We start from the raw sequence: 27,918 nt of genomic DNA on the forward strand, positions 1-27,918 counted from the left end.
AGGGGCAGAGAGCTGCGAGTGCGATTGTGCCCCCCCCCAGATGTTGCGCCCGGTGCGGCTGGCCCCCCCTGCACCCCCACGCTATGCCACTGTGTAGGGCTGCCATATTTTGAAGAGCAAAAAAGAGGATGCCATGACAACTCTCATTTTAAATACTCCTACTATATGTCGGCTATAGAAGGTGTGATAATATTGCTGAGGGAGGCAGGAGAAGAGAAGAGGAAAGCAAGTCTTCAACCACCAGTTATGTCTATGTCTTATCTAGAAAGTATAGCCAGAGACATTTTGGCAAATTTTAAAAATCCACCTGGACAGAAAATTTACCCCTGAAAGAGAGGGTGTGTCCTGGAAAAAGAGGACACATGGCAACCCTATCATTATGTGTACTTCGCTACTGTAGGGGATAGAGATTCAGAGTCTAGGCAAAAATGCATGCAAACACCCCCCCCCCCCAAAAAAAAACACAACACAACCACACACTTGAAGGAAATGTAAATGAAGGCACCACATACACCCTTATATATCTACAGTTATTTCCCCTTAAGACCATATTTGCCTTCATACGTTTCGATTCAACGGTCTCCAACTACTCCAAACTGCTATGTCCTCTTGAGATGGAGATCCCAACTTCTCTGGCAGACTGTATGCTGACATAACAGGCAGAACAGTAGCAGAGGAAGCCTGTGTGTGTTTTTGTAAGAAAACACTGCAATACTGGTCTTGGCCAATCAAAATTTGGCAGTTTGTCAAAGTCCAATGAAAATATGTGTTTTGGGCGGCAGAGCAACCTACACCAATGCTGATTGGCCAGGTTGCAAGTTGGAGTTGGTTCAGGAGTCACTTTTCAGATATGTGAGCTTCCTGGACTCCCTCTTCCCTCACCACTCCTTCATTAAGAATTGCAGGTTCCTCCATCTTGTTTTTCATTAAGGTGGTATGGTTGGGTGTAACATGTAGTTTGTCCCTGAGACTGTGGGTCCCCAAAAAATGGATCAAAAGAAACCTACAGACCTGGAACTGAGATGGATATGGATTGACAGCGAGGATTTACAGTTTGAATTGCATGAGCTATGATGATCCACATGTCAGGAGAATTGTCTCATATTATTGTCATAAAATGGAGCACAAAAATCCCTCGAAGCCTCCCACTCACAAGGAGGAGGATTAATTAATTCTCCTCTATTTAGAGCACTAGAGACTTGTTATGTCACATTGATTTTTGCCCTTAAAAAATATCTTACTATTATTTTAAAGTACAGCATATAGGGGAGTTCTTAGTTCATTATAACTCAATACAGTGCAAATCTTTTGTGGTAGGACACCATCTGGCATATCCAGTGTGAGAGGAATTCATAACTCAAGGCAATTAAAGAAGTGTCCTTATATGGAGGTAAATTACTGGTCCGTCTAGTTCAGCGGGTGGTGCTGTGGGTTAAACCACAGAGCTTAGGACTTCCTGATCAGAAGGTTGGTGGTTCGAATCCCCGCGACGGGGTAAGCTCCCGTTGCTCAGTCCCTGCTCCTGCCAACCTAGCAAGTTCGAAAGCACATCAAAGTGCAAGTAGATAAATAGGTACCACTCCAGCGGGAAGGTAAACGGCATTTCCATGTGCTGTTCTGGTTCACCAGAAGCAGCTTAGTCATGCTGGCCACATGACCCGGCAACTGTACGCCGGCTCCCTCGGCCAATAAAGCCTGATGGGCGCCGCAACCCCAGAGTCAGCCACGACTGGACCTAATGGTCAGGGGTCCCTTTACCTTTACCTAGTTCAATGTTTTTTGCTGTAGCTGTGGTTTTCCAAGGTTTTAGACAGGAACCTTTCCAGCCCTACCTGGAGATGCCAGGGTTTGCACCTAGGGCCTCGGGCATGAAAAAGTCTGCTCTCCAGGCATTACACAAGACCCTAGAAATGTCCCGATCTTCCAGGGATGTCCCTGATTTAGAGAAGCAGTTCCGGTTTCTGATTTGATCCTGGAATATCCCACTTTTCCCCAGGATGTCCCTATTTTCATTGGAGAAATGTTGAAGGATATGGTAGGACATCCGTATTTTCATTGGAGAAATGTTGGAGGGTATGGAGTTATCCAACCCCTGAGCCGTCTGAAGGCAATCCTGCACAGCAAAGTTTTTAAATGTTCAATGTTTTGTTATGTTTTTATCTATGTTGGAAACTGCCCAGAGGGGCTGGGGCAATCCAGTAAGATGTGTGGGGTACAAATAGTAAAATTATCATTGTGGACTGGGACATCCCTATTTTCATCGGAGAAATGTTGGAGGGTATGTTACACAATCACAATAAAATGAAAACCCAAATACAATCAGTAGTCCAAAGAAATGTAAACCCGTGATGGCTGACGAACCAGCAAAGGCCAAGGTAAATAAGATATTCAACGTGCATCGAAACTGCAGTAGTGCTGGCATTGTGCCTTATTTCCGAGACAGTGCCTTTCCAGAGTATGGTGAGAGAAGGGCCTCTTTCTGGTTGCTGCCAGGATCCTGTTGAGATTTCCATTTCACCTTAAGGAGCAGACGTGTAGAACTGTTGCGTGTCACATGCCTGTTTACATTCCAGCACAGCTTGCTGGGAACTTCCATTGTGTGTATAGCTTTTGCTTTTCCCTGTTCTCTCTGAGAAGACAAGAAGAGAGAGAGACGACATGTTTCTTTGTCCTGATTTATGATTAATAAATCTGTAGTTGTAGTATGCTTTCACAAGCCTCACGCCTATTCTGTGTGCACAGTTCAATCTGCTGATAGTGTGCCCTGGCTTTGAAGCCCGGGTCGCTGATTTAAGTCAGAGCAGAGGCCGATGGGTCTTCGCAGTGGGACAGCTGGAAGGAGATGGCCCAGCTGGGGCTAGCCAGCTGGCCTCCCGGCCCTCTGCATGTTGACAGATCCCTGTCATGATGGCTGACCAGGGCTGACCCAGGGCATCTCGCTATCTGAATTAGAACAGCAAATAGCAGTCCCCCAAATCAATAGGAATATAACACCAAAGGAGCCTAGCACTAAAGATTAATTCAGTTATTCCGGGGAATTTAGGCAGAAACTCCCACCACCACCTCTCCCCCTACCTGGCAGCCAAATTCAGCAATAATACATTATTGTAAATATTGCTGCTGTCATGACACTCCAGATCAGCTGCTTGAGGCATTCACTTCATTCTACCTGGCAGTTGGGTCAGCTTGGGGGAACTTACAGGAGGGTTTCCCAAACTCGGTTTTCCAGCTGTTGTTAGACTACAACTCCCATCACCCCTAGCTAGTGGGTGGTCAAGGATGATGGGAGTTGTAGTTCCAAAACAGCTGGAGACCCAGGTTTGGGAAAGCCTGACTTAAAGGGTCTCCCCTGTGTGGTAATAGGCCTTCTTCAACACCTGCTACTCCTTCCCTTCTGCCAGGTAAGGCTTCGAGTGAGAGGGCTCAGGGAAGGAGCAAGGGCAGATAAATAGGTTCACCTACCTACTTGGGTTTTTTAAATATTATTTAAATAGGGACATGGGTGGCGCTGTGGGTAAAAGCCTCAGTGCCTAGGGCTTGCCGATCGAAAGGTTGGCGGTTCGAATCCCCGCGGCGGGGTGCGCTCCCGTTGCTCGGTCCCAGCGCCTGCCAACCTAGCAGTTCGAAAGCACCCCCGGGGGCAAGTAGATAAATAGGGACCACTTACTAGCGGGAAGGTAAACGGCGTTCCGTGTGCTGCGCTGGCTTGCCAGAGCAGCTTTGTCACGCTGGCCACGTGACCCGGAAGTGTCTTCGGACAGCGCTGGCCCCCGGCCTCTTGAGTGAGATGGGCGCACAACCCTAGAGTCTGTCAAGACTGGCCCGTACGGGCAGGGGTACCTTTACCTTTTTTTACCTACTTGGGTTTTTTAAATATTCCACAAGAATTGTCAGATTTGATGGCTTTTGGGGGTGAGCCAGGGGTAGGGGGTAGACTTTAACATAACAAAATATAGTATGGTGTCTCACAACTTTTTACACTAATTCTCCTTCACAGAGATTACAGTGTGTGTGTGTGTGTGTGTGTGTGTAGGCAGGAAGAGGGAATGAATATCACTATCAGGTATAACACTCTCTCTCAAATTCTGCTCTTCTTAAGTCAGAACAACAAAGAATTGGAAGAGCCTCTGAGACTATTTACTGAACTGTGTTCAGTTTTTTCAAACCTTGTCTTGTGTTCTTTTAATCTGCCAGTTAATGTCATCCAAATGACATTCATCCTTTCGTCCATGCCTCTTCCCCACAGAATTGGTTTTTTTAATATGTAAAAAAAAAACAACCTCTCCCTGCAAAAATCTTGAAAAATCCTACATCAAAGGCCGCATGTCTTCAAATCAGCCATGAAATAAAAACAGCCATTCCTTCTGTCTTAGTTTTCAAGTGCGAGCAGATGAAGAGACAGAAAGTGTTTCACTTGTGGAACTGGGTGATAGTTTTACAGATTTTTTTTTTTTTTAGCACTTAGAGCTATTAAAATTCAGGTTACATAACCTCATAAAACTTAAGAAATTCATCAAACTGCAAGCTGCTCTTGGCTTACTAATGGTTTAAGGTGCTTCAGCGTCATTCTAATAAATCAATATTAGGAAACACATCCTGTCCATTAAGGCTTGTGACTCAGTGTCTCAAAAACCAAAGAAAACAACAGAAATTAGATGTTTTGGTTCTGAGTGTTTGCTGAGAGTGAGCTATGGAGAACTTCTGAACTTGGGGCTCCAAAGGTTGGCTGAATCACCACCACCCTGCAACTTTCACAGGGAACAGAAGTAAATCAATGGGAGAAACTCGCCACCATCATGGGTTCATCTCCTGGTTGTTGCTTTGTTGCTGCTGTTTCCTTTCCCCGCTATAAAAATTAAGGCTGAGCTAAAATGCCCTTCTATTTTACTACCCCATTTACAAGCAGAAAAAATAGTGGTTTGGGAAAATTTCAACAACTTTTCAGGGATGTGACCAAACTCACCACCCAGCAACAGCTCAACTTCATAACTGCCATTTTTATTTTTATTAACAGAATTCCCAAACAAAGCATCAATGGGAGCCCCCGATTTCATGACAATCACTTCTTAGAATGAAACTGTGTCTGCACATTCTTTTTTTTTAATTAAATTTTATTGTTGTTGTTGTTTAGTCGTTTAGTCGTGTCCGACTCTTTGTGACCCCATGGACCAGAGCACGCTAAATTTTATTAGATGTTACAAAAAAAAAACAACGAAAAGAAAAAACGAAATAGAAACAATACATAATCATACATAAAAACATTTATCTACACAATTTACCAGAATGCAGAAAAGAAAAAAAGAAAGACGAAAGATAAAAGAAAGAAAGAAACAAAAAATGAAGAGAAAAAAATACTTTTCATAATCAATAATTCCAAATTCATACTTCAAACATTACAATATATAAATCCTAGTTAAAATATTATAAAAGACTTCCACTGCATTCACCACACATCTCTTGGTTATCTAATTCGCCTTTACATCTGTTCTTCAGTCACTTCCTTTCCTTAAGTTCTTTCATAGTCCATCTAATCTTTGTAAGAGCTCTGCTATTGCCATAGATAAAACCAGAAGCGAAGCAACTTGCTCCGGTATCAAGAGTGGCGTTCGTCCCAGAGGACATGGCGCACTGCCCACGGGGGGCGTGGCATGCGTCCCTGGGGTGTGGTGCCTGTACCGGGGGAGTGCGCAGTGCACACCCTGGGGGATGTCACCGATCAGGGGTTGACATTTTGTCAAAAAAAAAACAACCCTTTGGAATGGTACCCGGGGTGGACCGCCCCACCCCCACCCCACCCCTCAGAATGCCCCTGGGTAAAACCAAACCCTAACACACCTTTTAGACTTCTGGGAACATAGGCGTTATCCGTCTGTCCTTTTGCACTAAGTCATTACCCAAACTCCTTATCGTGTGCTTCTAGTTCTCTGAACATGGAGAACGAGTGATATAACTCCGAGCCAAGGACTTGATATACAAGACATGAATACCGAACCGGCCCCAACTTTATCCAGTTTTCCACCTTGCTGTGGCCATCTTGTGTCCTGCCAGCGAAGGGATACTGCTCCACTGGTGTGTCATGTTCCAGCAGTGCAAGCAGAATTAGGAATGATTCTGTTCTAGTCATCGGGAACAAGTGAAAGCTAACGTTACTTTGAAACTGCAGAACTCTGATGGGTATAATCAGCAATTTAGTAGCACACCATCAACCAGCATTCTGCGCATGGGATGGGACAGAGATATGAATTTTACAGCTTGCAATCCTTCATCAGTTCTCTCGCTTTCTCTTTTTTAATTAGAGGAACTTTCATATAAAGTTCCAACAGATGTTACATTATTAGTGGTAATCTTTGCAGCTTCACAAAACTGTCATTACTGCCCTTTTTATTTGCTAAAAATGTCATCAGTGATAATCACTTAATTAGAAATAAAGCTATTTTATCCATAATTTCTGCCATCAGTGTTCTGGAAGACAGTGTTTGCTCAGTTAATTATGAATTTGACACCTGACATTTGCTTGTATAAAATGAAATTACCTGAACGATTTAAGGTGTCTCATATGTGTTCCCCACAGTCGCCAATGGCCAACGATCAAATTAGAAAGTCAATATTGGGTCAGAAACATATAAGATGACTTATGGGTGTATTGTTATTAAATCATTAACAAGGCATATTTCTCATCCAGCAAATGATTTGTTCAGGCAATACTGTTGAAAATGAACACAGTGATAATTTATGATTCGTCTACTGAGCATATTAATAGAAAACAGCTTTCATAGTTGTAGGAGCCACCTAAGATTGCAGTGGACACCACTAAAAGCATTTCTTAGGGAAGCTGGTGAGAGTTTGGTCTGATAACCAGCTCCAAAATGCTCAGTTTCTAGTTAGTTTCAGGTTCCTTCTGGATTCTATCCAGAAGAGCCAATCGCTTAGATGACAGTAAGAGCTGTTCGACAGTGGAATTTGCTGCCAAGGAGCGTGGTGGAGTCTCCTTCTTTCGAGGTCTTTAAGCAGAGGCTTGACAACCATATGTCAGGAGTGCTCTGATGGTGTTTCCTGCTTGGCAGGGGGTTGGACTCGATGGCCCTTGTGGTCTCTTCCAACTCTATGATTCTATGATTCTATGACACTTATTTACGGTCAAAGCAGAGCTCAGTTCAGGAAAATAATAATAGTCTAAATTGACAAGCTGCTTTCGAGAGTTGCTTACCATCCAGTTTCATATATCACAGAGCAGGAAAATGCTCAACAGGCATAGCAGCAATTTTAAAAATATATTTTGACTGAGTGCAATCCACTCTTGCCTTAATTGTTGGCCAACCGGATTCTGTACAAAGAGAAACTGTTGATATTCCTGATGGTAGCAAATGTAGCTTCTGGAAAGGAAATATTCTGCAGTGTTTCCAAAACTTTAATAGAGTTTGAATGTGCGCCTGGTCCTTCAGGGGCACATTTACCCCATTCAGAACCAGGGAGACCCCCACATCTGCCCACCCCGACCCCCAAGAAATGTACTTCTGTCTAGTCATGATTCAACCTCAATCTGTTGGCTGCCATCCATCCTCCAACCACTTCCAGACACTCCAAGAAAGGTTTTAATGTTTGTTGTTGTTATTGTTCCTGTATTTTTGTTGGAAGCGACCCAGGGTGACTGGGACAACCTAGTCAGACAGACAGAATATAATAAATACATTATTATTATTATTATTATTATTATTATTATTATTATTATTATTATCACCTTCATCATTATTATTAGTCACACCACCATTTAAAACTACTCTGACCCTCATTTCTGTGTTGTTATATAGTTCTTGGGTCAATAGCAAAAGTCTGCAGTCAATGTTGGCAAACTGAAATTTCTCCCACAGTCTATTTCAACCAGTAGAGTCAAATGCAGCAGAAATATCAATAAAAGCTACATAGACTATTCTTACTGTTCTTAGTGTATTTCCTTATAGTATGGCTTAGGTTAAAACATGGATCCATGGTACTGTAAAAAAAAACACAACCTGTATCCTCCTATGAACCCTGCTTGATCTTCATGAATAATGTTGTTCCTTTGCAACCAGTATGATAATTTTTGAAGACGATGTCATGCATATAGCTTTGAGATTTCTAACAAGCTAATTGTGCAATCTTCTGATTCTCTTCAGTCAGGGTTTTTTTAAAAACCACTCCTTGCACTGAAGCATTTTACGGCTTCTGAGTCTGTTTCTGTTCTTTGACTTACCTATTGAAACTAACAATGGGCATTTATGGAAGACTCCCTGGGGCCCAGATAGCTTTTGTTGAGGCAGTCAGGAAAGGGGATTACTGAACCAAGTTACTTGGAAATAAAATAACCCCCCAAAGCAGAGCATTCTTTATCAGCACTGAATTTATGCAAAACTGTTTTGAAAACGTGGCTCTGTGAATGTGTGCCCATCCTAATATAATCATGAGCTGCAAAATAAGATAAAAATACATGAGTGGATCTCAGCATCGTACAAAACAGTTGCCTTTCTCTCAGTATAATTTGCTGTGAGAAACACAAATGTACCATCACTATTCAATGGGATTATACTTTGGAGGAGTGTGACGTGCATACATTTTATAGTCTCTGGAGCCAACGATGCATATAACTCCATTAGCATTACTGGGAGTTGTGTATAATCCCCTCCATGAGAGAACAGCCCTCAAGGTAAGATTATGCTACGAAATACTTGCAGCGAGATACGAGGTCAGCACAGAGCAGAGGGAAAACCACGATGATGCGGTGCAAAACTAGAAGAGCACTAAATTATTGCTGGCCGGCCAACAAGCAGCTTAAAGATTAGATGACAGATGCAGACAAGCAGATAGTAGTGGGCTCATACCTGCGTCTTACGGATCAAGCGGATGTCAAGTAGAAAAGGTTTCAAATGTGGCTATCTTCCAGCAAAGACACATAGTCACTGGGAAATGTGATGGGTGCAGACTCTTAAGACAGAGCTTTATTTCCTAGACAGGACATCGTAATCTGAAGCAGGGCTTTCAGGGGGAACTCGCCAAAACACAGTCCTGGCACTTCTCAGGTGAGTTCCAGTGCTTCTCAGGTGGGCGCCATTGCTATTCAAAGAGATGAGTTCCAGCACCTCTTTTTCTAGAAAAATGGCACTGCTCTGAAGGCATAGCACTTAGAGGCTTTCTGTTGAATAAAGAGGTATACGAATTTTGTTAAAAAAAATAAAGGGTTGGTGGACAATCTCTTGTTGGATGTCTTCAAGTGCAAGCTTGATAGCTATTGGAGATGCTCCAACTCTGGAGTTCCTGGGCAGAAAATATAATAATAATAATAATAATAATAATAATAATAATAATATCCCGCCTATCTGGCTGGGTTTCCCCAGCCACACTAGGCAGCTCCCAACAGAATATTAAAAACACAATAGAACATCAAACATTAAAAACTTCCTTAAACAGGGCTGCATTCAGATGTCTTCTAAAAGTCAGATATTTCATTGACATCTGATGGGAGGGCATTCCACAGGGAGGGCGCCACTACCGAGAAGGTCCTCTGCTTGGTTCCCAGTAACCTCACTTCTTGAAGTGAGGGAACCACCAGAAGGCTGGACCTCAGTGTCCGGGCTGAACGATGGGGGTGGAGATGCTCCTTCAGGCCACCAGTACCCTCTCCAAACTATGTGATTCTATGCACTCTTACTAACATGATGTGCAAGGAGGCTCTCATGTGGAACAATGAAAGACACTGTTGCACGTTTCTAGCCTGGCAATAGGTTTGTGGTAGCTGTGCTCCTCTTGCGGGACCACCTCACTGCTTTGAGGTATTTGAGTATGCTCCTGAAAACTAGTTGCTGAGGAGCAGAAATGGGAGAGGGTTCCTGCCTTCTGGCCCTGCTTGCAGGCTAGCCAGAGGCACCTGATTTGTCCCTGTGGAAAAGAGGATTCTGGACTAGGTGGATCACTGGGCAGATTCAACAGGGCTCTACTTGTGTCCTCAGGCTGATGCTTCTATTATTTTTGGCTTTAAATGTGTGCATGTGAAAGGTTTCACTTCTCTGTGTGCTGCCTTGAATACTGCTTTGAACACATTTCCCTGCCCTTTGTTTATTGACTAGGCCGATGCAGAGTTCTGAAGCATTCAAAAGCTGGTACCCTATGTTGTATTATTTGGATTGGCCTAATAAATGTATTGGCCTAATGTGGTTTTTATTTTTATTTTTTCCCATATTGGCCAACACCATTTGCCTTGGTGTAACTGTGAAAGAAGCAAATGTAGCAGCCGAAAACTGGGACCCTAAACTGGAGCAGGAAAAGAACAGGACGTTATTCTCCAAAAGAACATACTCTCCGGACGCTAGCAAAAGCTACTCAGTTATTTTTACCTGGCACACCACCAGGTTCATTTTTGTTAATATAAAGACTGCCCAATTTCTCGTTATTCCTGCTTTTCGCCCATCAGGGAACCTGTGTGCTTCACTTAAGGATGGAGACAGACTTTGCTAGTACAGCTGGCCTTGCTTTTTCCACAGAAGGAAGCCGGCAGTCTTTCTTCTGTTCCTTTTCAGCTGAGGGTTTCAAACAAAAGTACACGCGAGAGGAAAGAGTGAAGTAATGAAACCCAGAATTCTTTCAAGTTCAGGGAAAGGCATTTCAAAACCATTAGTAATTGACCTGACAACTCCCTCTGCAGTCTTTCTGACCATGCTGTTATGAAGCAGTGACGTAAAAGCATACAAGCTCATTGCAGTTTTATAAATAGGCTGCGAGGTGTAGGAAAAAGTTGGTCTATCTGAGATTTATGTAACACTGTGTGAAATGGGCACATGGGCAAAACTGCCTACAGACACAATTCCTTCCAGTAGTAAAAATAAAGACATCTTATTCCCCTGTCCTATATGAAACTAGGAAAGAGTTGAAACAGGGAAGCACATTTTTCTGAAAGTTTGCATTCTTCTAGAAAGCCATAACCCTATACACTATGGTTACCAGATTTTTTTCAAGGAATCCGGGGACACTTAAAAAATAATGATGATGCCTTATTATTTTAGGAAAGAGTTTCCCAGAGTTCTTGACCTTCTTTAGAGGGGGGAACCCCAAAGTTGTCGGGCGTGCACCTTGACACAAGGCAGGCGGAGAAGCCCACCTACAAACACAAAACACCCCCAAAAAAAACCAGGTGGGAGGGGGAGAGAGAGATCGAGTAAAGGCACTCGCTGATCTTGGGGAAACACGCATTAAAACACACACACAAGGCTCTGTCTCTCTCTCTGTCTCACAACACAGCACAACTCTTCTCCTCTTTTTCACCGCCTCAGCGCCTCGCTTGCCCACCCCCCCCCCCAACTTGGGTGCGCAGAGCCCATAGCAGAAAAGCACCGCGGGATCTTCTGCACAATTTCAGGGCGAGAGTTGATCAAGGAAGCGAGCCAGAAAGAAGCCCTCTGGCTCACGCCTCAGTTTAAATAGCACCCCCACCCTGGCCAGCGGATTGGCTGGCTGGAACTTTGATGTGGCCGCGCCCACCATGTTGCCTAGCCGGAAGTCCCCAGGCATAAAATCAGGGGACGTTAATTAAAATCCATGGACATTCTGGGGACAGATTTTGTCTAGAGACAGATTGGTGAATATGGGGACTGTCCCCGGAAAACGGGGACATCTGGTAACCCTACTATACCTGGGAGGAAATCCAATTCAACTCAATGGGGCATACTTCTAAGTAGACATTCAATGGGTTGCTGTGTTATGTTTCTTCCCTGTCCCTGTATCCCCCTCCCCCCCAAAAAACCCCTATCCAGCTATCGTGGCTGTTCTGGTAATTTATCCTCCAAATTATGCGGCTCCCCACCACAAGAAACACTGCCACAGCATGAGAGTGTATCAGCAATGTAGGAACACATTCACACACTCACAAATCCCTTTACTTGAAGAAAGGGTGTCTGTTTGTCCTTGGTTGATATTATTGCTATAGTTAATTCTGAATATACCTGATGCTTCTTTGCCAAGAATAATATCCCTACCACCAAAATTTACTTTCAGTGGGACTTACTTCCTAGTAGCTGTTCATAAGATTGAAATCTTAGTAAACTGTACCACACCAACTCTTTAATATTGTTGCAAACATCTGGAAAGGTCATCCATTTATCTCCTTAAATGACCAATGAAACACACATTGTCCACCCTGACTTTTTCTCAGGGCAAGATAAATTTACATAAAAGATATTGCAAAATCTAATCTGATACAAAGCTGTCATGGTGAGCAAATATCAGATACCTGAAAGCAACTGCTGATTCAGATTATTCTTTCTAAACACCTCTCAGCAAGTGAGGAAACATATAAATTCATCTTCAGAGAATGACTGCAGTGAATTTGTCACACAAACACAACCATCTAAAGTGAAGGACCTACAAAATGTATTAGAGTGTAAAGATGCGATGATATCCTTTTTCCTATTTCCAAGATATTCAAATTATTCTCATCCAAGGTGTGTGTATGTCTTTTGTTTAATATCTTATCTTCCAGACATGGTCTGGGACATAGTTCAATAACAAATCTTCTGTTCCATTTAGACCAGTTACTTAAAATAGGTTTTATAGAGAAACAGATTCCTCGGTATTATTCATGTTTATTCTGGATTTCATATTCAACCAGAATAACTGAATAAATGCATTTTTAGTAAGAAAACACCGGCAAGCACATTTGATGTCTTCCCATATGGTTTGTAAATCAGTGTTCTTGCACACATGCATACTCCCACTGCTGCTCTTACATGGAGCATATTTTGTTAAAATAATCCTTCCCCCAACTCTGGCTCAATGGAAATCTCCAATATATAAGCCTGCTACAGAATGACTTTAGGCACCACAGGAACACTGTCAAAAATGTAAAGCATAACTCAGTCAGTGGCGAAGGAACCCTCTCTGGCACCCAGGGTGGGACGCCGAGGGGTGGGACGAACTGCCCAGTGGTGCACGCACAACGTCTATACGGATTGCGCACACGCATTCCATACGGACTGCGCATGTGTGGCATCCTGTACGGAGTGTGCATGTGCAGCAGCCCACCGCTCACATGGCGACTGTAATGGCTGCCACGCACGTGCACTTGGTATGGGCTGCCGCTCGCGCACCGTTTGCACGGGCTGCCGTGCGAGCGGCATCCCGTATGGACTGCGCATGTGTGGCAGCCTGTATCAAGTGCGCACACGCAGCAGCCCATATGGACAGCATGCGAGAGTGGCAGCCCATACAGTCGCCGTGTGAGGGGCAGCCCATACAGACACCTGTATGGACGGTGCGCGAGAGTGGCAGACTGTATGGACGTCACACGAGTGGCACCCATACTGATTGGGTGCACCCTCGGATGCTCTACAGCTGGGCGGAGGCAGGGGTCATCTTGTCACACACACACACACACCCCAGAGTGGCAACCGGGGCGGACCACCGCCTCCGCCCCCCACTTCGTACGCCCCTGAATTCAGTATCAGCAAATAAAACTTGTCTTCTCAGCCGGAGGGTCATCTAGTAGTCCAACCCCCGCAATGCAGGAATCTAAGAGAAAAATGGAAAATTCAGAGTCATATTTATCCATTCCATTTTCTCTGCCCATTACTGAATTACATAGTTCAGTAGACTCATACCAGACCAGTACTGCTAAATAAACCTGGTGTAGTTTTTGATATTATTTCATTGTTTCCATGATTAATGCTAGCACCACATGTAAATATGAAGCCATAGTATGTACAGTTTCAAGAAAAGAAGTCAGGAAAACAAAGATTCCCTCTCCCTGTGCATATGGTCACAGGAATAAGCAATATAAAGAGACTTTTGATTTTATTTTTCTGCAAAGCAGCCTCTGGTGCATTGAATTCCCCTTCTTTCATTTGCCGAAAGGAATTTTTGAGTTAGCTGCACAGGAGCTATTAGAGGTCAGAGTTTTATTCTGGCTCCTTTCCTGTCCATCAATCACAGGTATGGTCCCTCTATGCACAACCAAGGAACACCAGGTAAGATTCATGATCACAGATGTGCAGTTTGCATCGTAATAGACTAGCAAATAAATAAAACAAAAGAGTACAGATGCTGCCATACAGCTGTGGTGCCATCTGAAAAACCCAGCTGTCTAGCAATGGAGTGGCTACCATTTTGGTCCAGAATACTGACCCTTAATCTCAGGGTTGTGTGTTTGAGCCCCACGTTGGGCAAAAGATTCCTGCCTTATAGGGGATTCTCCAAGATGAGCCTTCCAGCTCTGTAATTCTACAGCACAGTATTTTATGCCCCAGACAAGTAGGGGAAAGAGAGGATGAGGAAATTTGATCACAGACTTCCCGCATGCTGCCTGCTTTGGCTCTGTGTCTAAGGTTGTGCTTTCCTTCTTCTACGTTTCTCCCTTTGCTGCTATTGACAGAATTAATGATACGTTCTGTTAACCTAAACCACACCGAAGTTGCTCCCTCTCTAACGGTCCAAGGCAACTGAGGTCAGCGGAGCTGCACTGGGTATTGCCTAAGAAGGTGTTTTGTATGATACAACTACCTTGGCTCTAGTATAATGGCTCAATGTTTCGCTGTTTTGGGACTACAACTCCCATCATCCCTAGCTAACAGGACCAGTGGTCAGGGATGATGGGAACTGTAGTCCCAAAACAGCTGGAGGGCCAAGTTTGGCCATCACTGCTGTAGATGAACCTGGCAGGACCTCTGCCCTGACTACTTCTCAGATGTTTCAAAACAACCTACCCTTTTCCTTGACTTGCAAAAGGCAGCAATTTAAAAAGTACATGCCCAGCCATTTGACAGTGTGCAGGCTGCTACAGCACAACATGTTTATTTAGGACGATATTACTCTTTAATAGAAGAATTGTGAAGGAGTTCGATAAGCCCTTCCAAGTCAGTGGTTTAAGCAAACACACCACCCCTTCTCCTGTTCCTCCGTGACCTTAGCTTATATTTCCATTCAACCCTTGCCTTAGTGTTCTTCACTTTGAGGTTCCAGCAAAGGAATTTGCTTCTGCAATTTTTTACTTGCATCAATTAATGGTTCAGATTGTTAAAAAATCAATTTTTCTAAAACGGGAATGGAGCCCAGAATTTTCATTCATGAAGTTACGCATCTTTCTTGATAAACGAGGCCAGTTCAAAGAAATCCAATTTAGAACTGAAGACATTAAGAGATTGCCATGGGTTATAAGATAATAATGATATTGCTAAGAAGGATGGGGAGGAACTTCCCTATTAATCTTCCTGCCCTATCGGTAGAAAGGAAACACATTTGGAACTATTTAGCTTGGCTTTTAAGAGCTTTCCTGAAATAAGAGGAAATGTCTTTCTAAATATTTCAATTTTCAGGATGGATAATTGTTAGCTACGTAATGGGAAGAGAAAGAAAGCTACAATCAAAGCTGGAATTTGAACAAAGCTGGAATTTGTTTTTAGACATCTCCCCTTCTGACCAATATCCTAACTATATCCTATAGACTTGCAAGTAATTTACAATTATATCTGAGGTCTGGGTCTCATGATACTCCCATACTTGTTAAAATCAAAATGAGGTCATTTCCTAACCCAGTTTTTCTCATTTCATTTCAGTACATGCAATCCCTCACATGAGATTTATTATATCAGTGCAACTGTTAAGACTTGTCTGCCAAGGGCTCTCTGGCATCAGGCAGTAATATTTTGTGTGCGTGTGTTTTTGTGTTTTTTGCTGGGCATTTCGACAGTTTCAGTAGTCCTGCTTTGAGTGGATGTTGTCAGTGCTCATTATTGTGCTCAGTTGGGGTGGGTATTTTTGTTTTTGGTGAATTTGGATGAACCATTTTAGGATATTTGTTTTGTATTTCAATTTTTTTATTAATTCATACTTTGTTGTTCTTCTAAATCACCTTGGGATTCCTTTCTGTGACACAATAAATAGACTTAAGTAAGCTCAGCCACAAGCGACATGGGTGGCACTGTGGTGTAAACCACTGAGCCTAGGGTTCGAATCCCCGCAACGGGATGAGCTCCTGTTGTTCGGTCCCAGCTCCTGCCAACCTAGCAGTTCGAAAGCACATCAAAGTGCAAGTAGATAAATAGGTGCCACTCCAGCGGGAAAGTAAATGGCGTTTCCATGCGCTGCTCTGGTTTCGCCAGAAGCAGCTTAGTCATGCTGGCCACATGACACGGAAAAACTGTCTGCTGACAAACGTCGGCTCCCTCAGCCAGTAAAGCGAGATGAGCGCTGCAACCCAAGTCGTTCGCAAATGGACTTAACTATCAGGGGTCCTTTACATTTTTAAGCTCAGCCGCACAATAAATACCAGTTTAAGCCATGGAAGAACCTTGACAATGAAATATCCTGCACAAATAAGCTAATTGTTATGGAAGCCTTGTATTGTCCGATATAAAGATAGCCCTGGTCGATTCCAAAAACCTACAGGAGGATTCCCACTAAGCTATAAATGCCTCTACTGTTGATCACATACACATCACATTTAAAGAACTGACTCTCTGAGATTTGTTAGGAGACCTCTCACAGAGCTACAATTCCCAGCATCCTTAACATACAGCTCGCAAGGTTATTTGCGGGAAGTCATGACTGTTAAAGTGGTGTAAGAGTGCTTTAAACATTGTGACCAAAAATACTCTATTGAACACAGCTAACGTCAAGATGAATGGCTATATCATCTTGCCAATTAGTCTGGAGTCTTTTACATTTCTGAGGCTAGTATTTATTAATGTGCTACTACAGTGCTGAAAAATTTCCATGATTCACTCTTTCAGTACCACTTTTCCAAGTTTTCCTACTTTCTGGCTTTTACCCTTTTAGATTTGCCACAAACTTCTCCTAAAATGATATTTCTGGTTTTGGTTTATTGAAAAAAGCTGAAGCAGAGCACTTTCTTGAATGGGTTTCTACTTCTGTTGCAAATGATTTCCATTTGCCTGTCAACAATACTTTAATAGCCTCATGAATGGTATTATTTCATCCCTAACCTTTCCTTGTTCATCCAGGAATCCCAGTGAGTCAAGGAAACCCTTTAAAAGCCTTACTCATCTATACAGAAATATAGCCAGACATGACTTTCTGTCCTTATTATGTGTCCTGGAACAGCATTACTCAAGAAACTAGATGGTTGTGGAATGAAGAAAAAAAATTGCACAAAGCTTATCATTGGTTCTGCGTGGATGTTTGCTTTTACGTAAAGTGAAAACACAGTTTTCTGTTATTTAAATTAAGTTATAGTTATACTGTGTGATTTCACAACAGAGCTTCAACTTAGCTACTGCTTTCAGAAGACTATGGGGAGATGATTTGGCTAAAATTGAGGGAGCCAGGCAGTGGAACTTAATTGAGGGTCCCCTAACACAATAATCTCACATCTGAATACACCCTATGTCTTCTCCTTGAAACAGGTGCTCCCACAATAGGAATACGTCTTTACAAAATGGATAGATGGGAACCCTATTTGAAACAGGAAGTACATGAACATGTTGTAGAACTCTCCTTCCTCTACTACCCCTTGCAAATTTCCATTACCACAACATTTAGGGGAAGTTTAGACAGATGTAGTTTACCTTCCAAATTTTTACCCTTTCAGGAATATGACACTCTACTCTCTCGAGTGGACATTGGTGTCCATAGAGAACAGAAGATTTTTCTAGTCTGGAAGTAATGTTGGGGGGGGGGTGATTGTCACATGACAATGATTGGTTGGAGCCAAAAGCCAAAAGTGGATGAGACCATGGATGATGGAATTCATACCTACATTCCAGCCATGCAAAATCCAAATGTTTCTATAAATATGCCCCTCTCCATTTCTGAAAAAAAGCAAAAGGCTTTATCTATCATAATTCAACAACACATTTCAGCCAGGCGGAAACCATGCCATGATCTTTGGGTGAAGTGCGATATAGAAATTCAACAAACAAACAAACCAGTTGAAGAGGCCTGTGGAAGGCGCATGGCTTGGGAGTGTTCTAAGGAGTGGAGAAACCAGCATTGTTATTCATATTCTGCTTCATGTAGTGTTGCTTCTAAGTGCTTTTTTATCATAAGTATGTGACAAAGGGAAAGCAGGCTAGATTGAGGTATTAACAACAAACATGGAGTAGAGGAGACTTAAGTGATGGAATGAGCACAGTGAAGCTGAGATAAGCTGTTCACTTTCCTCCTCCAAAATCATCTCATCAACTGCACTACCATGGATACAAATGAGAGAAAGAAAGAGGATGTTTATATATTTCAGTTGGTGTGATTTGGAAGCCAATTCTGGTTTTAAAACACCTTTGGAACTAGCTGTTTGGTTTACTAGATTTGAGAGCTGGTTTTAGCATCCATTGCTCCCGTTGCTCAGTCGCAGCTCCTGCCAACCTAGGAGTTCGAAAGCACACCAAAAAAGTGAAAGATAAATAGGTACTGCTCCAGCGGGAAGGTAAATGGCATTTCCATGTGTTGCTCTGGTTTCGGTGTTCCATTGCGCCAGAAGCAGCTTAGTCATGCTGGCCACATGACCCAGAAAAACTGTCTGCAGACAAACGCTGGGTCCCTCAGCCTGTAAAGCGAGATGAGCCCAGAGTCGTCTGCAACTGGACTTAACTGTCAGGGGTCCTTTACCTTTTAGCATCATTTTACTGGCCATTTGAACTAGAGGTGGTCTGAACTGGCTGGGTTCAATGTGCATCCATGTGCAGCTATGCCCAGATGTTGTTTGGTGCAATTAAAGCTGGGTTGGCATTTCAGAGTGGTGGAAATAAAGATTTTTCTTCGCTGAAGGCAGCATACAGTCAACTTCAATTGGATGTGTAGCTCTGTGAAATCATCATATGCATTACATTATCAACAACTCCATGTTAATGGGGGAAATGACAATAAAGCATCAGCTGAACAATGTTTCCAAACAGGAATGAAAAAAAATGGGGGTGTGGACTTAAAGGTAGGGTTTTTCAGGAGGGTTTTTCACAACTCTCAGAACTAAACCTTGAAAAGCACACCTATCACCTTGCATTACTGATCCCTCTTTCCCCCTCTTTTGAAATATTTAATTAGATCGGTGGCTTTAACCAGATTGCTGGCTACTTGGGTCGGTGGCATTTTTGACTAACCATCTTGAAATATGCCAGGGTAGACATGATGGGGGCACACAGTTACTAGAAAAATGAAAGGATAAATACAAGCATTATGTTGAACAGGTTTAATATCTTTTTCTCCTTAAAACCCACTCACTGCTTTCATGGGGCTGGGTAATGTGTAATTGGGCAGATAGTATTTTACAATACAACTCTTGAAGTAATGAGTTGTGGGTGTGCATGGGAGGGAGTGAATATATCCTACTCTTATATGCAGTGATTTTTCCTTGGCAATTGGGAATTTTACATAAAACAGGGTCCTAAGTCCCACATGACTGTTGATCTCAGTTGCAATACTCCAAACTGTTTCAAGAGGAGGGAACACCTTTGCACCATGATTAGGTCTCTCGTAAAACTTGTACCAAAAGCAAATGGCTAAAATCAACATGACTAGCTAGCACCAAAGTTTCTCTGCCAGATATACTGCTAATTAAACTACAATGAAAACTAATTTGAATTGAGAGGACAAAAATATCTCAGTTTTCATTTGCACTTCACATTACACATCCCCCCCCCAACCGTAAATTAATAGAGAATTGTGTGAGAAATAATAAATCATTTTATCTTCAGGATGTCTGGAGAAATTGGCTATTACTATCTATACTGTCAAAAAGACACGCTAGAAACATAAGCAGTGATGCTTGAACAAGACACTAGATGAAAGGGGGGAACTGTAAGATAATGTAGTTTTGAGATGTATGTTCACAGCATACTGCTGTGTTGTATTTTCTAATTCTGGGTGTAACTCAGCAGGAATCAACCTGCAATTCAGCAGGATCCTTTGGAGTGGACAACAGCTGTAATCTTTTGGGCACAGCTCCTATTCACCCACTAGGACTTGGGCATGGCAAAACCCCAGTAGACTACAACCATTATGTCAATGTCATCTATACAAGGTATCCGCTACCACAAAATAGCTACCATGATTTATCTGAGAACAGTTATTCCAAACACAATGCAATATTTTATAACAAACATTTATAATCCAGTTTGTAACAAAGAAATCCATCATATAAACAAATGAATTCGTCATACACTAAATAAATAGCTCTAAATAGTAGGAACTAACATTTTTAAGTTTTTTTCAACACAGGACCCGATCCGGCAAGTCCTTAATACACAGAACTCCCTCTGCAGTCACCCAGTTCAGTTCATGTTCTATGGTGCAATTTAGTCTGATCAAACAATGTAAATTTAGTCCAAAGGTGAGCACAAATATTTTAGCAGGTATATAAAGGAATAATTAAGACAGACTGCCAGGACTTTTTTGCCATCAGAAATGAGCTTAGTTTTTCAAATACTGTGCACAGTCAAATGACACACATATATAGTCAAATTGTAAATTATCTGGAGTTTCAAACAAAGCTTGGCTTGGTTGGATAAATTAAAACAGAACAACATAAGAATGTGCAGATCCTGGAAAGTAAAGGTTTTGGCTTTGACATATGGTTACGTATTTCAATTTGAAGAATTTGGATCAGTAACTGGGGAACAACATATTTCAGAGACAGAGGACTGAGACTGTGAGTTCTTCTGCCTTTCAACATCTTGTCTAAATGCCAGAAAAATGAGTGATGCCTAATCTGACTTCATATAAGGCAATGGGAGTACTGTGATGGACACATCAATCTAATGAGTTGGCTTACACAGATCTAGCTTTTGCATTAGTGAAGTTTTTGATAAACCTAAACTTTTATTATGCATGCAAGAATTTATGAGTGTGTCATCTGCCAGAAGGTTTTACACCTTAGGCTAAATATACGTCAGGGATAAACCTCTAGGATGCTAGTTATTTCATGACAGCACCAACCTGGTTTCGATGAAGTGCGCAAGCAATGCAGGGAGCAACTGCTAGTGCTTGGTGGAAGGGTGTGCCTCGCTTGTTTTTGAACTAGTATGGATTGCTAGCCATGAAATGCGCAAATGACTGTGAAATGTGATTGCTCAGATCTGCAGGGAGATTCTGAGAGATGAAGGGCAGGAACAGTAAATCATAATTTAAGAACAGCATCATAGGCCCCCAACACCAAGAATAATGGAAGATTAAAATATGGCAGAAAAAGGCTTTGGGAACCTGGTGATAATATTCAGGGGACAATGTTGCTCTGACTTAAATATTCTAATCAATTCACAATATTTTTCTAGTTCTTACATCTATGTGATGTCTCTCCAGTTACAATTCATGTTGGTTTAAGGGTATCTAGATCAGGCATAGGCAAACTCGGCCCTCCAGATGTTTTGGGATGACAACTCCCATCATCCCTAGCTAACAGGACCAGTGGTCAGGGATGATGGGAATTGTAGTCTCAAAACATCTGGAGGGCCAAGTTTGCCTATGCCTGATCTAGATACATAATTGCTAGGTAGGACTTTGTCATTTTTAAAAGGAGTTTTGAGGATACACGTTTTAATGCCCATCTCCTTTCATTTCCTTACAAGCCTCATGAGCCCATTCAACTGTGGCATTTACTGATTTGTGATTCATTGGGAACTTATGGAAATAGGATCAAAGGTTATTATAACCAAAAGATATGCATATGATGCATTTGAACACATATTGTAAGGGGGGTTGCTTCCTTAAAACATCCATAAATATGATATGCTCAGATTCCCTGTTGTTTGCATTATATTAGATATGCATCTTGATATTTTTTTTTTACATTTCTTGGATATGTCCTCTGGATTCTTAGAACAGATTTGTTACAAAATATTCTACCTCTCTGTCATAAATGCAGTTTAAAAGAATTTGGGCAAGAAATGGTTTGAAATGGCTATTCCTTTGCTTTTACAAAATAATAATAATAATAAAACTAATACAAAAAACAGACCTAACATTTTGGTAACTAATTGATTTTCCATTCAGCATTCCACCAATATACCTTGACATTTCTGTATTCTTCAGAGAGAGGTCTTAACACATTCCATTTCCTATAAATCTTCACTAATATAAATATATTGGCAAGAACTTTGACCAGCAATAGTAATTTCATACTTAAATAATTACATTTCCTTTTAAGTTTAACAAGGATTGGTTCAGAATATCAATATTAATGCACAATTATAAAAAAGACAATATTAAGTACCCTTTTATTTCCCTTTGTATCAAGTGCAGTCTTATGAAAGGAACAAAATATAAAATTATTTATATATTAGAGGCTCATTCTAAACAGAGACAAAGCAACATATTCTTGTCTTTGACAAAAAAATATGGTGTGTCTGTACTTGTATTATAAATAACCACATTGTGTCATGATTTCTTCTTGCCAGCAAATGAAGGACATTGGTTCAGAAACCTTCTCAGCATATGTAAATATTTGACTAAGTCATGCTTCCTTGAGAAAACACAGTCCAATTGCATTCAGAGTAGACGGTAATAAGGAGATCATTCGCGTACGACATTTAAGGTTCTTGGTAGCCAGTACCACTTGCACTAGGAAAGAAAACCCTCAGTTTGTATGTGGTTTTTCCTCGTTTTTTAAAAAAATAGAGATACAGTCAGTTATTTGTTTACTTTTAAAAATTATAAAGATGAAGAATAATACTGTTTATTTTAGTTCTCATATAAATTATAAAACTCAAGTTTGGCAGAGTCTCTTTCCCAGAGGAAGCATAAAGCACTTTTGTGGTATCTTCACCAGAAAATATTTGTATCACATTAAGTTTGACAGACATGATGAAGATTGATATGGAATCCTACAGCCCAAAGAGAACATTCTTCTGTTGCAGCTCCACGTGACGGATGTGCTCCGTGGGATTATTTGATTGCCATGATTTTACTGAGTTTATTGATCAAAGGGAGTAGAAAGACACCACACTGAATTAGTTCAGTAGGAATCTGTAATGTTCCCGACAGCAGACTCTGTTCGTTTGAGGTCAAAAACATATCCTTTGGAAGACACAAAATGGAGTTGGAAGAATGCAACAAACACAAAGAAAGAAGGAATGAGGTAAAATCCCCTAGGATGGCAGAGCAAGTTAGAATGTCAGGAGAGTGTTCGGTTATACCTGACACCTAAATGTTTTTCTAGCCATATTTCAGCTAGTTGCATGGCAGAGGCAAATGTACTTGCTTTGGACCCCAAGCACATCTTGTATTGTTTAGGATCTAGGTTGGGGTCACAATGAACTGGATGAAATACATGTACAACTCCCACTTCTTGGCTCCGAAATGCCTTAAGTCCAGAATTTATTACTTTAGTAAAGAGGTCTACATCCTCTAGTCCCCAGCCTTGAATAGAGGTATCAAATCCACCAGCATTCACAAGGTCACTTTTGTAAATGCAGGTAATCCCAAACCCATAGTCCCTCCAAAACCCCGTTTTCTTTGTGAAAACAAAGTTGCTGTCCGCGGGAGGGTTGCCCCCATGTGTTACTTTGGGGTCATACTGACTGAAAATAATAGGATAATAAACCTGTTGTCCTTGAATGGTGTTAGCTCTGCACCGCTGGAGAAAATCGGGGGTAAATATCAGGTCAACATCACAAAATAGCAGCAAAGTGTCATTGTCAAACTTAGAGGAGGCCATTTCAAGACCCAAACCTCTAGAGAAAACTCCCGACATTGGAATGACGCTCATGTCTGCCATAGGATATTTCCTTTGATATTCATTGATCAGCTCTGTGTGTTTGCTGGAATCCTGACCAGAATCAGAGTTAAAGAGAATGACTGCCAGCTTTACGTTCTGCTTGGAAATAAGGCAGGTCTTTTCAAAATTCTCCATAAATCTTAGGAATATATCGTATCTCCCTGTGAGAGGGACAAGAATGTGAATCTTCTTGTCACTGCTTCCCCCTATTTCTTTGGTGCCTTGGAATGATGAAAACATTTTCAGAGAATTAGAAAGGAAGGAGAAAGACTGCATGTCGCTGTTCACGTTTTCTACCAGGCTTCTTACATCCAGCTCTTCTTCCTCTTTGAAAAATGGTTTACTAAATAATTGTTGAAGGTAGGCATGGCGCCGAACTGGAACAGTGACTTTTCTTCCTTTGTGCCTCTTATACAAAAGAAGCAAATCCAGAATGTATTCCACACCATGCAAAGGGTCAACCCTACGGTATCCATACTGTATTTCATTGAAGTCAATCAGCCTTCCTCTAGATTTAGAGTTCTCATTGATCATTTCCATTACCTGCATTACAGTATCATCTAATGCTGCCCGCAGGATGCTATTAATACTCTGCCTAGGTGGCTGATTCTCAGCCATTGAGTAAAGCAGCTTTCCAGTCAAAAATTCCCATTCAATGACTTCATTCCTGTCACGTGGCTGAAAGCGGTTGAAAGATGGCATCATTCCAAGAAGCTGATCATCTTTGCTGATTTCATCGTTACTGAGCTTGCTCATGAGGGCACTTTCCCGGTGAAGCTGGATGGTACGATAACGCAATTCTGAAATTTTACGGGCCAATATGTAATTGTGAAGCCTATACTGATAGGCTGGCCTTTTATTTGGATGAAGTGTAATTGCTGTGTGAATTTTGCTGTTGTGAAGATCCTGTATATAACCCTTCCGGTTGTGTTCATAGTTTTCATGGAACAACTGCTGCATCTAGAAAACAAAAATAATAACTATTATTAGGTGTGTTTCTTCCAGCTATGAGATATCAGGAAAAACAATGACTCACTTATATTAACTTATTTTTTTCCTAAATAATACGCTATACTGCAAGCTTGCTTTTCACCAGTGAATTTTTTAAAAAAAGGTTTTTCCAGCTACAGTATTTCTCTTCACTCACTCATGTAAGGAAAAGAAATTATATCTATTTTACAGGAAAATTACTCTATTTTAGAGTACAAATGTGTATATTGGGGAGAAGGGTAAGGAGAGAAGAGGGAACGGGAGGAGCAGCTAATCAGTTCTTCTAATCTTAAAATGTGAAAACACTATTTCAAGTACATTTTTATAAGCGTCCAAGTCTCATATTTTTAGTGACCTGTTATTGCTACTACAGTTGGGTGATCGTCTGTACATTTCTGCTCCTACTTGTTATCAATTAATCAAAGTTTTAAAGGAAGTACAAAGTATAAAAAATACAAAATCAAAGCCTCAGAAGAACAAATGTGTCAAGTTAGGAGCCAACAATCAGAGTGAGTCTAAGACATATTACATTCAGACATATTGCCATTTGTTTAGTAATGAATTTATTAGAACCCTTCTACTCAACAGAGTCTCATCTCCAAGGATCAAGCAAGAAACTGGCTCTTAAGGGGATAAATTGTGTCCTCTGACCCCTTTATAGAATCTACAATAGAAAAACACATGAGAGACAGTTTCAAGCTCTGAATGAATGCAAGAACACCATCTGTCCTTGGAAGGAACTTTCGCAAATCTGTCGTCCATGATCTTGGAGGATAAAATGTTAAAATGTGCCAACCAAACTACTCTTCTGCACTTGGCTATTGTTAAAAAATATAGATGTGGCGTACATTTGTTTGACGTAGATTAAGTATGGCACAGTGAGGGTGGTGTACGTGGCCCAGGGGTCAGCAAACGTTTTCAGCAGGGGGCCGGTCCACTGTCCCGCAGATCTTGTGGAGGGCTGGACACTTACAAAATTAAGAGCAGCGCTAGCAACAAATTTAGGTATAACTATTATAGCTCAAAGAAGAACAAAAGAAAATTGAAGTCCCAGGAACCAGACGGAGGCTCCATATAAAACCTGGTTCACAACATTTGCTGTGCATACCCTAGGGCCGCTAGAGCAATTGCACCTCCTTTTGCGCAGAAAAAAAATTAAGCAATGCTCTAGTGCAACCACAATGGCCTTTCCTAGCTTGCCTGGAACAATGCATGTGGTAGAGTCATGAAATCAGATAACAAGGTACTTGTAAGAATCAACTTGTTCTAAATTATGGCCAGTCGTGGCCCAAGAATATTTGGCCTCCATTTCAGAAAACACCATAACCTTTGTTTCCTTATACTTAGACATTCTTTCCTACAGTAGTCTGCAAATCCAGTAAGATATCATCAAGAGAACAGCCACTACAGAGGTTGTGGCTGCTTGTTTATTACAACAATAAATATTTATTAGCTGCTGATTCAGTAGGACCATACCATCTAGCGTTATCTATTCAACTGCTAAAATGATGTTGTCACTTTCTGGAAAAAGTTCACAATACTTTTCCAAGTACAGTGGTACCTCTGGTTAAGAACTTAATTCATTCCTGAGGTCCGTTCTTAACCTGAAACTGTTCTTAACCTGAGGTACCACTTTAGCTAATGGGGCCTCCCGCTGCCACCGCACAATTCCTGTTCTCATCCTGAAGCAAAGTTCTTAACCCGAGGTACTATTTCTGGGTTAGTGGAGTCTGTAACCTGAAGCATCTGTAACCCAAGGTACCACTGTATGGAAATTCACACAGTTGTACTTTCTGTTTTTAGTGAGTAAAAATACTCACATAGTATAGCAGCTTCACAGGGAGAAGCTAACCAGATATGGCAGAAGAAACAGTGCAATCCAGAAGGAAGTTAAGGAAGGTGAAACTAAAGATGGTATTAATTGTGTTAATGAAATTCATGTGCATGCTTTTTGTTATGTAAATAGCAGCTCTATGGACCCTTGGCACTGTAGAAGGTTTGAGTTAGCCTGCTGGCTCTCTCCCTTCCATGGTCCTGGAAGCTTCCATGGACCTCTCTGAAGCTATTGTTTGCATTTCAAAGGAAGCTCCCATTGGTGCCAAAGGAGGCTTCTCTTCTAGTGCAAACAATAGCTTTCCAGAGGTGATTAATGTTAAATCCTTTGCAGAGAGAGGCAGAGTTAAACTGCATCTCTTAAGACCCACCCTGTCCCAAGACTGCTCAGGCTTTTCCAGCTCTGCTACATACACTACAAAAAGCATGGGCATTCATCATCATTATCATCATCAATACTCGCTTTTGAATCATTCCTACTATTTATACAATTGTGCAGTTCTTGATGAATTAATATGAGTAAGTTGAACCCCACCAAAAAATGTTGAGCATGTATATGCAAAGTTGTGCGTGCATATCAGGAATGAGAGTGGCTCAGTTGATAGAGTATGAGACTCTTCATCTCAGAGTGGTGGGTTTGAGTTCCACGTTGGGCAAAATATACCTGCATTGCTGCGAGTTGGACTAGATGATCCTCATGGTCTCTTCCAACTATGATTCTATAGCATCTCCAATGCTCTCCCTTCTTAGGTGAGAATGTACAGTTCTAGGAAATTTATTTGCTTGTGGAGGGATACCAGAGAGGCCTTGAAAGCAGAGATCCACATCTCCAAAGTATCACCTCCTCGGTGTTTTCTCTCTCCTTTTCCACACATGCAAATACAAACATGTGTAGATTATTTTGGATATGGTTTTACCGCTTTGGTGTTGTTGTTTTTAAATGTACTTCTGAAAAGTTCTGAGTTCTTCTGAACTTGCCAACAGCCCCGCCACCACCCCATTTGTGTGATGTCCTTTTGTCTACATAAGTATCAGCACTCGAGACTGAACATCAGAAATAAAGGGAATGACAGCTGTTTTTTCTCTGTTTTGATTACACTTCCCGGCTTTCAGACTACAGTTAAAGCAACTCAGTATTTCTATGGATTATATTCCCATCTTCTCAAATGGGAAATCCTTTTAGCTCTGGGAGAAAACATTATTACAAAACAGGGCCTCGTAAGGAAAAAAAAAACACAACGTTTTGAAAGCATTATTAAAAAGAGGACATTTCAAAAACATTTATGCAAACATGCAGAGGCCTGGTACAATGGATTTTATAAGTCTTCGCCCTCCTTTTAAACCATTAGAAACTTTGTTGAAGTACAGAATACACAATTATGCTGGGCCCTTAGGCAATACTGCACCACTACAAATCC

The 27,918-nt window shown here is 41.5% G+C and overlaps 1 protein-coding gene across 2 annotated transcripts in view; it reads right to left on the reverse strand.

Moving 5' to 3' along the window:
* Nucleotides 1-20,052: 20,052 nt before the first annotated feature.
* Nucleotides 20,053-27,918, reverse strand: part of CHSY3 (chondroitin sulfate synthase 3) — an 87,297-nt gene continuing 79,431 nt past the window's right edge. For both annotated transcript variants that reach the window (XM_083403856.1, XM_083403857.1), the window contains one exon: nt 20,053-24,637. In XM_083403856.1, coding sequence (XP_083259982.1) covers nt 23,075-24,637 — 1,563 coding nt within the window. In that variant the 3' untranslated portion in view covers nt 20,053-23,074. The remainder of the gene's footprint in view (nt 24,638-27,918) is intronic.

The sequence above is a fragment of the Podarcis tiliguerta genome (genome assembly GCF_965153285.1).
Source record: "Podarcis tiliguerta genome assembly, chromosome: 11".
Taxonomy (NCBI): domain Eukaryota; kingdom Metazoa; phylum Chordata; class Lepidosauria; order Squamata; family Lacertidae; genus Podarcis; species Podarcis tiliguerta.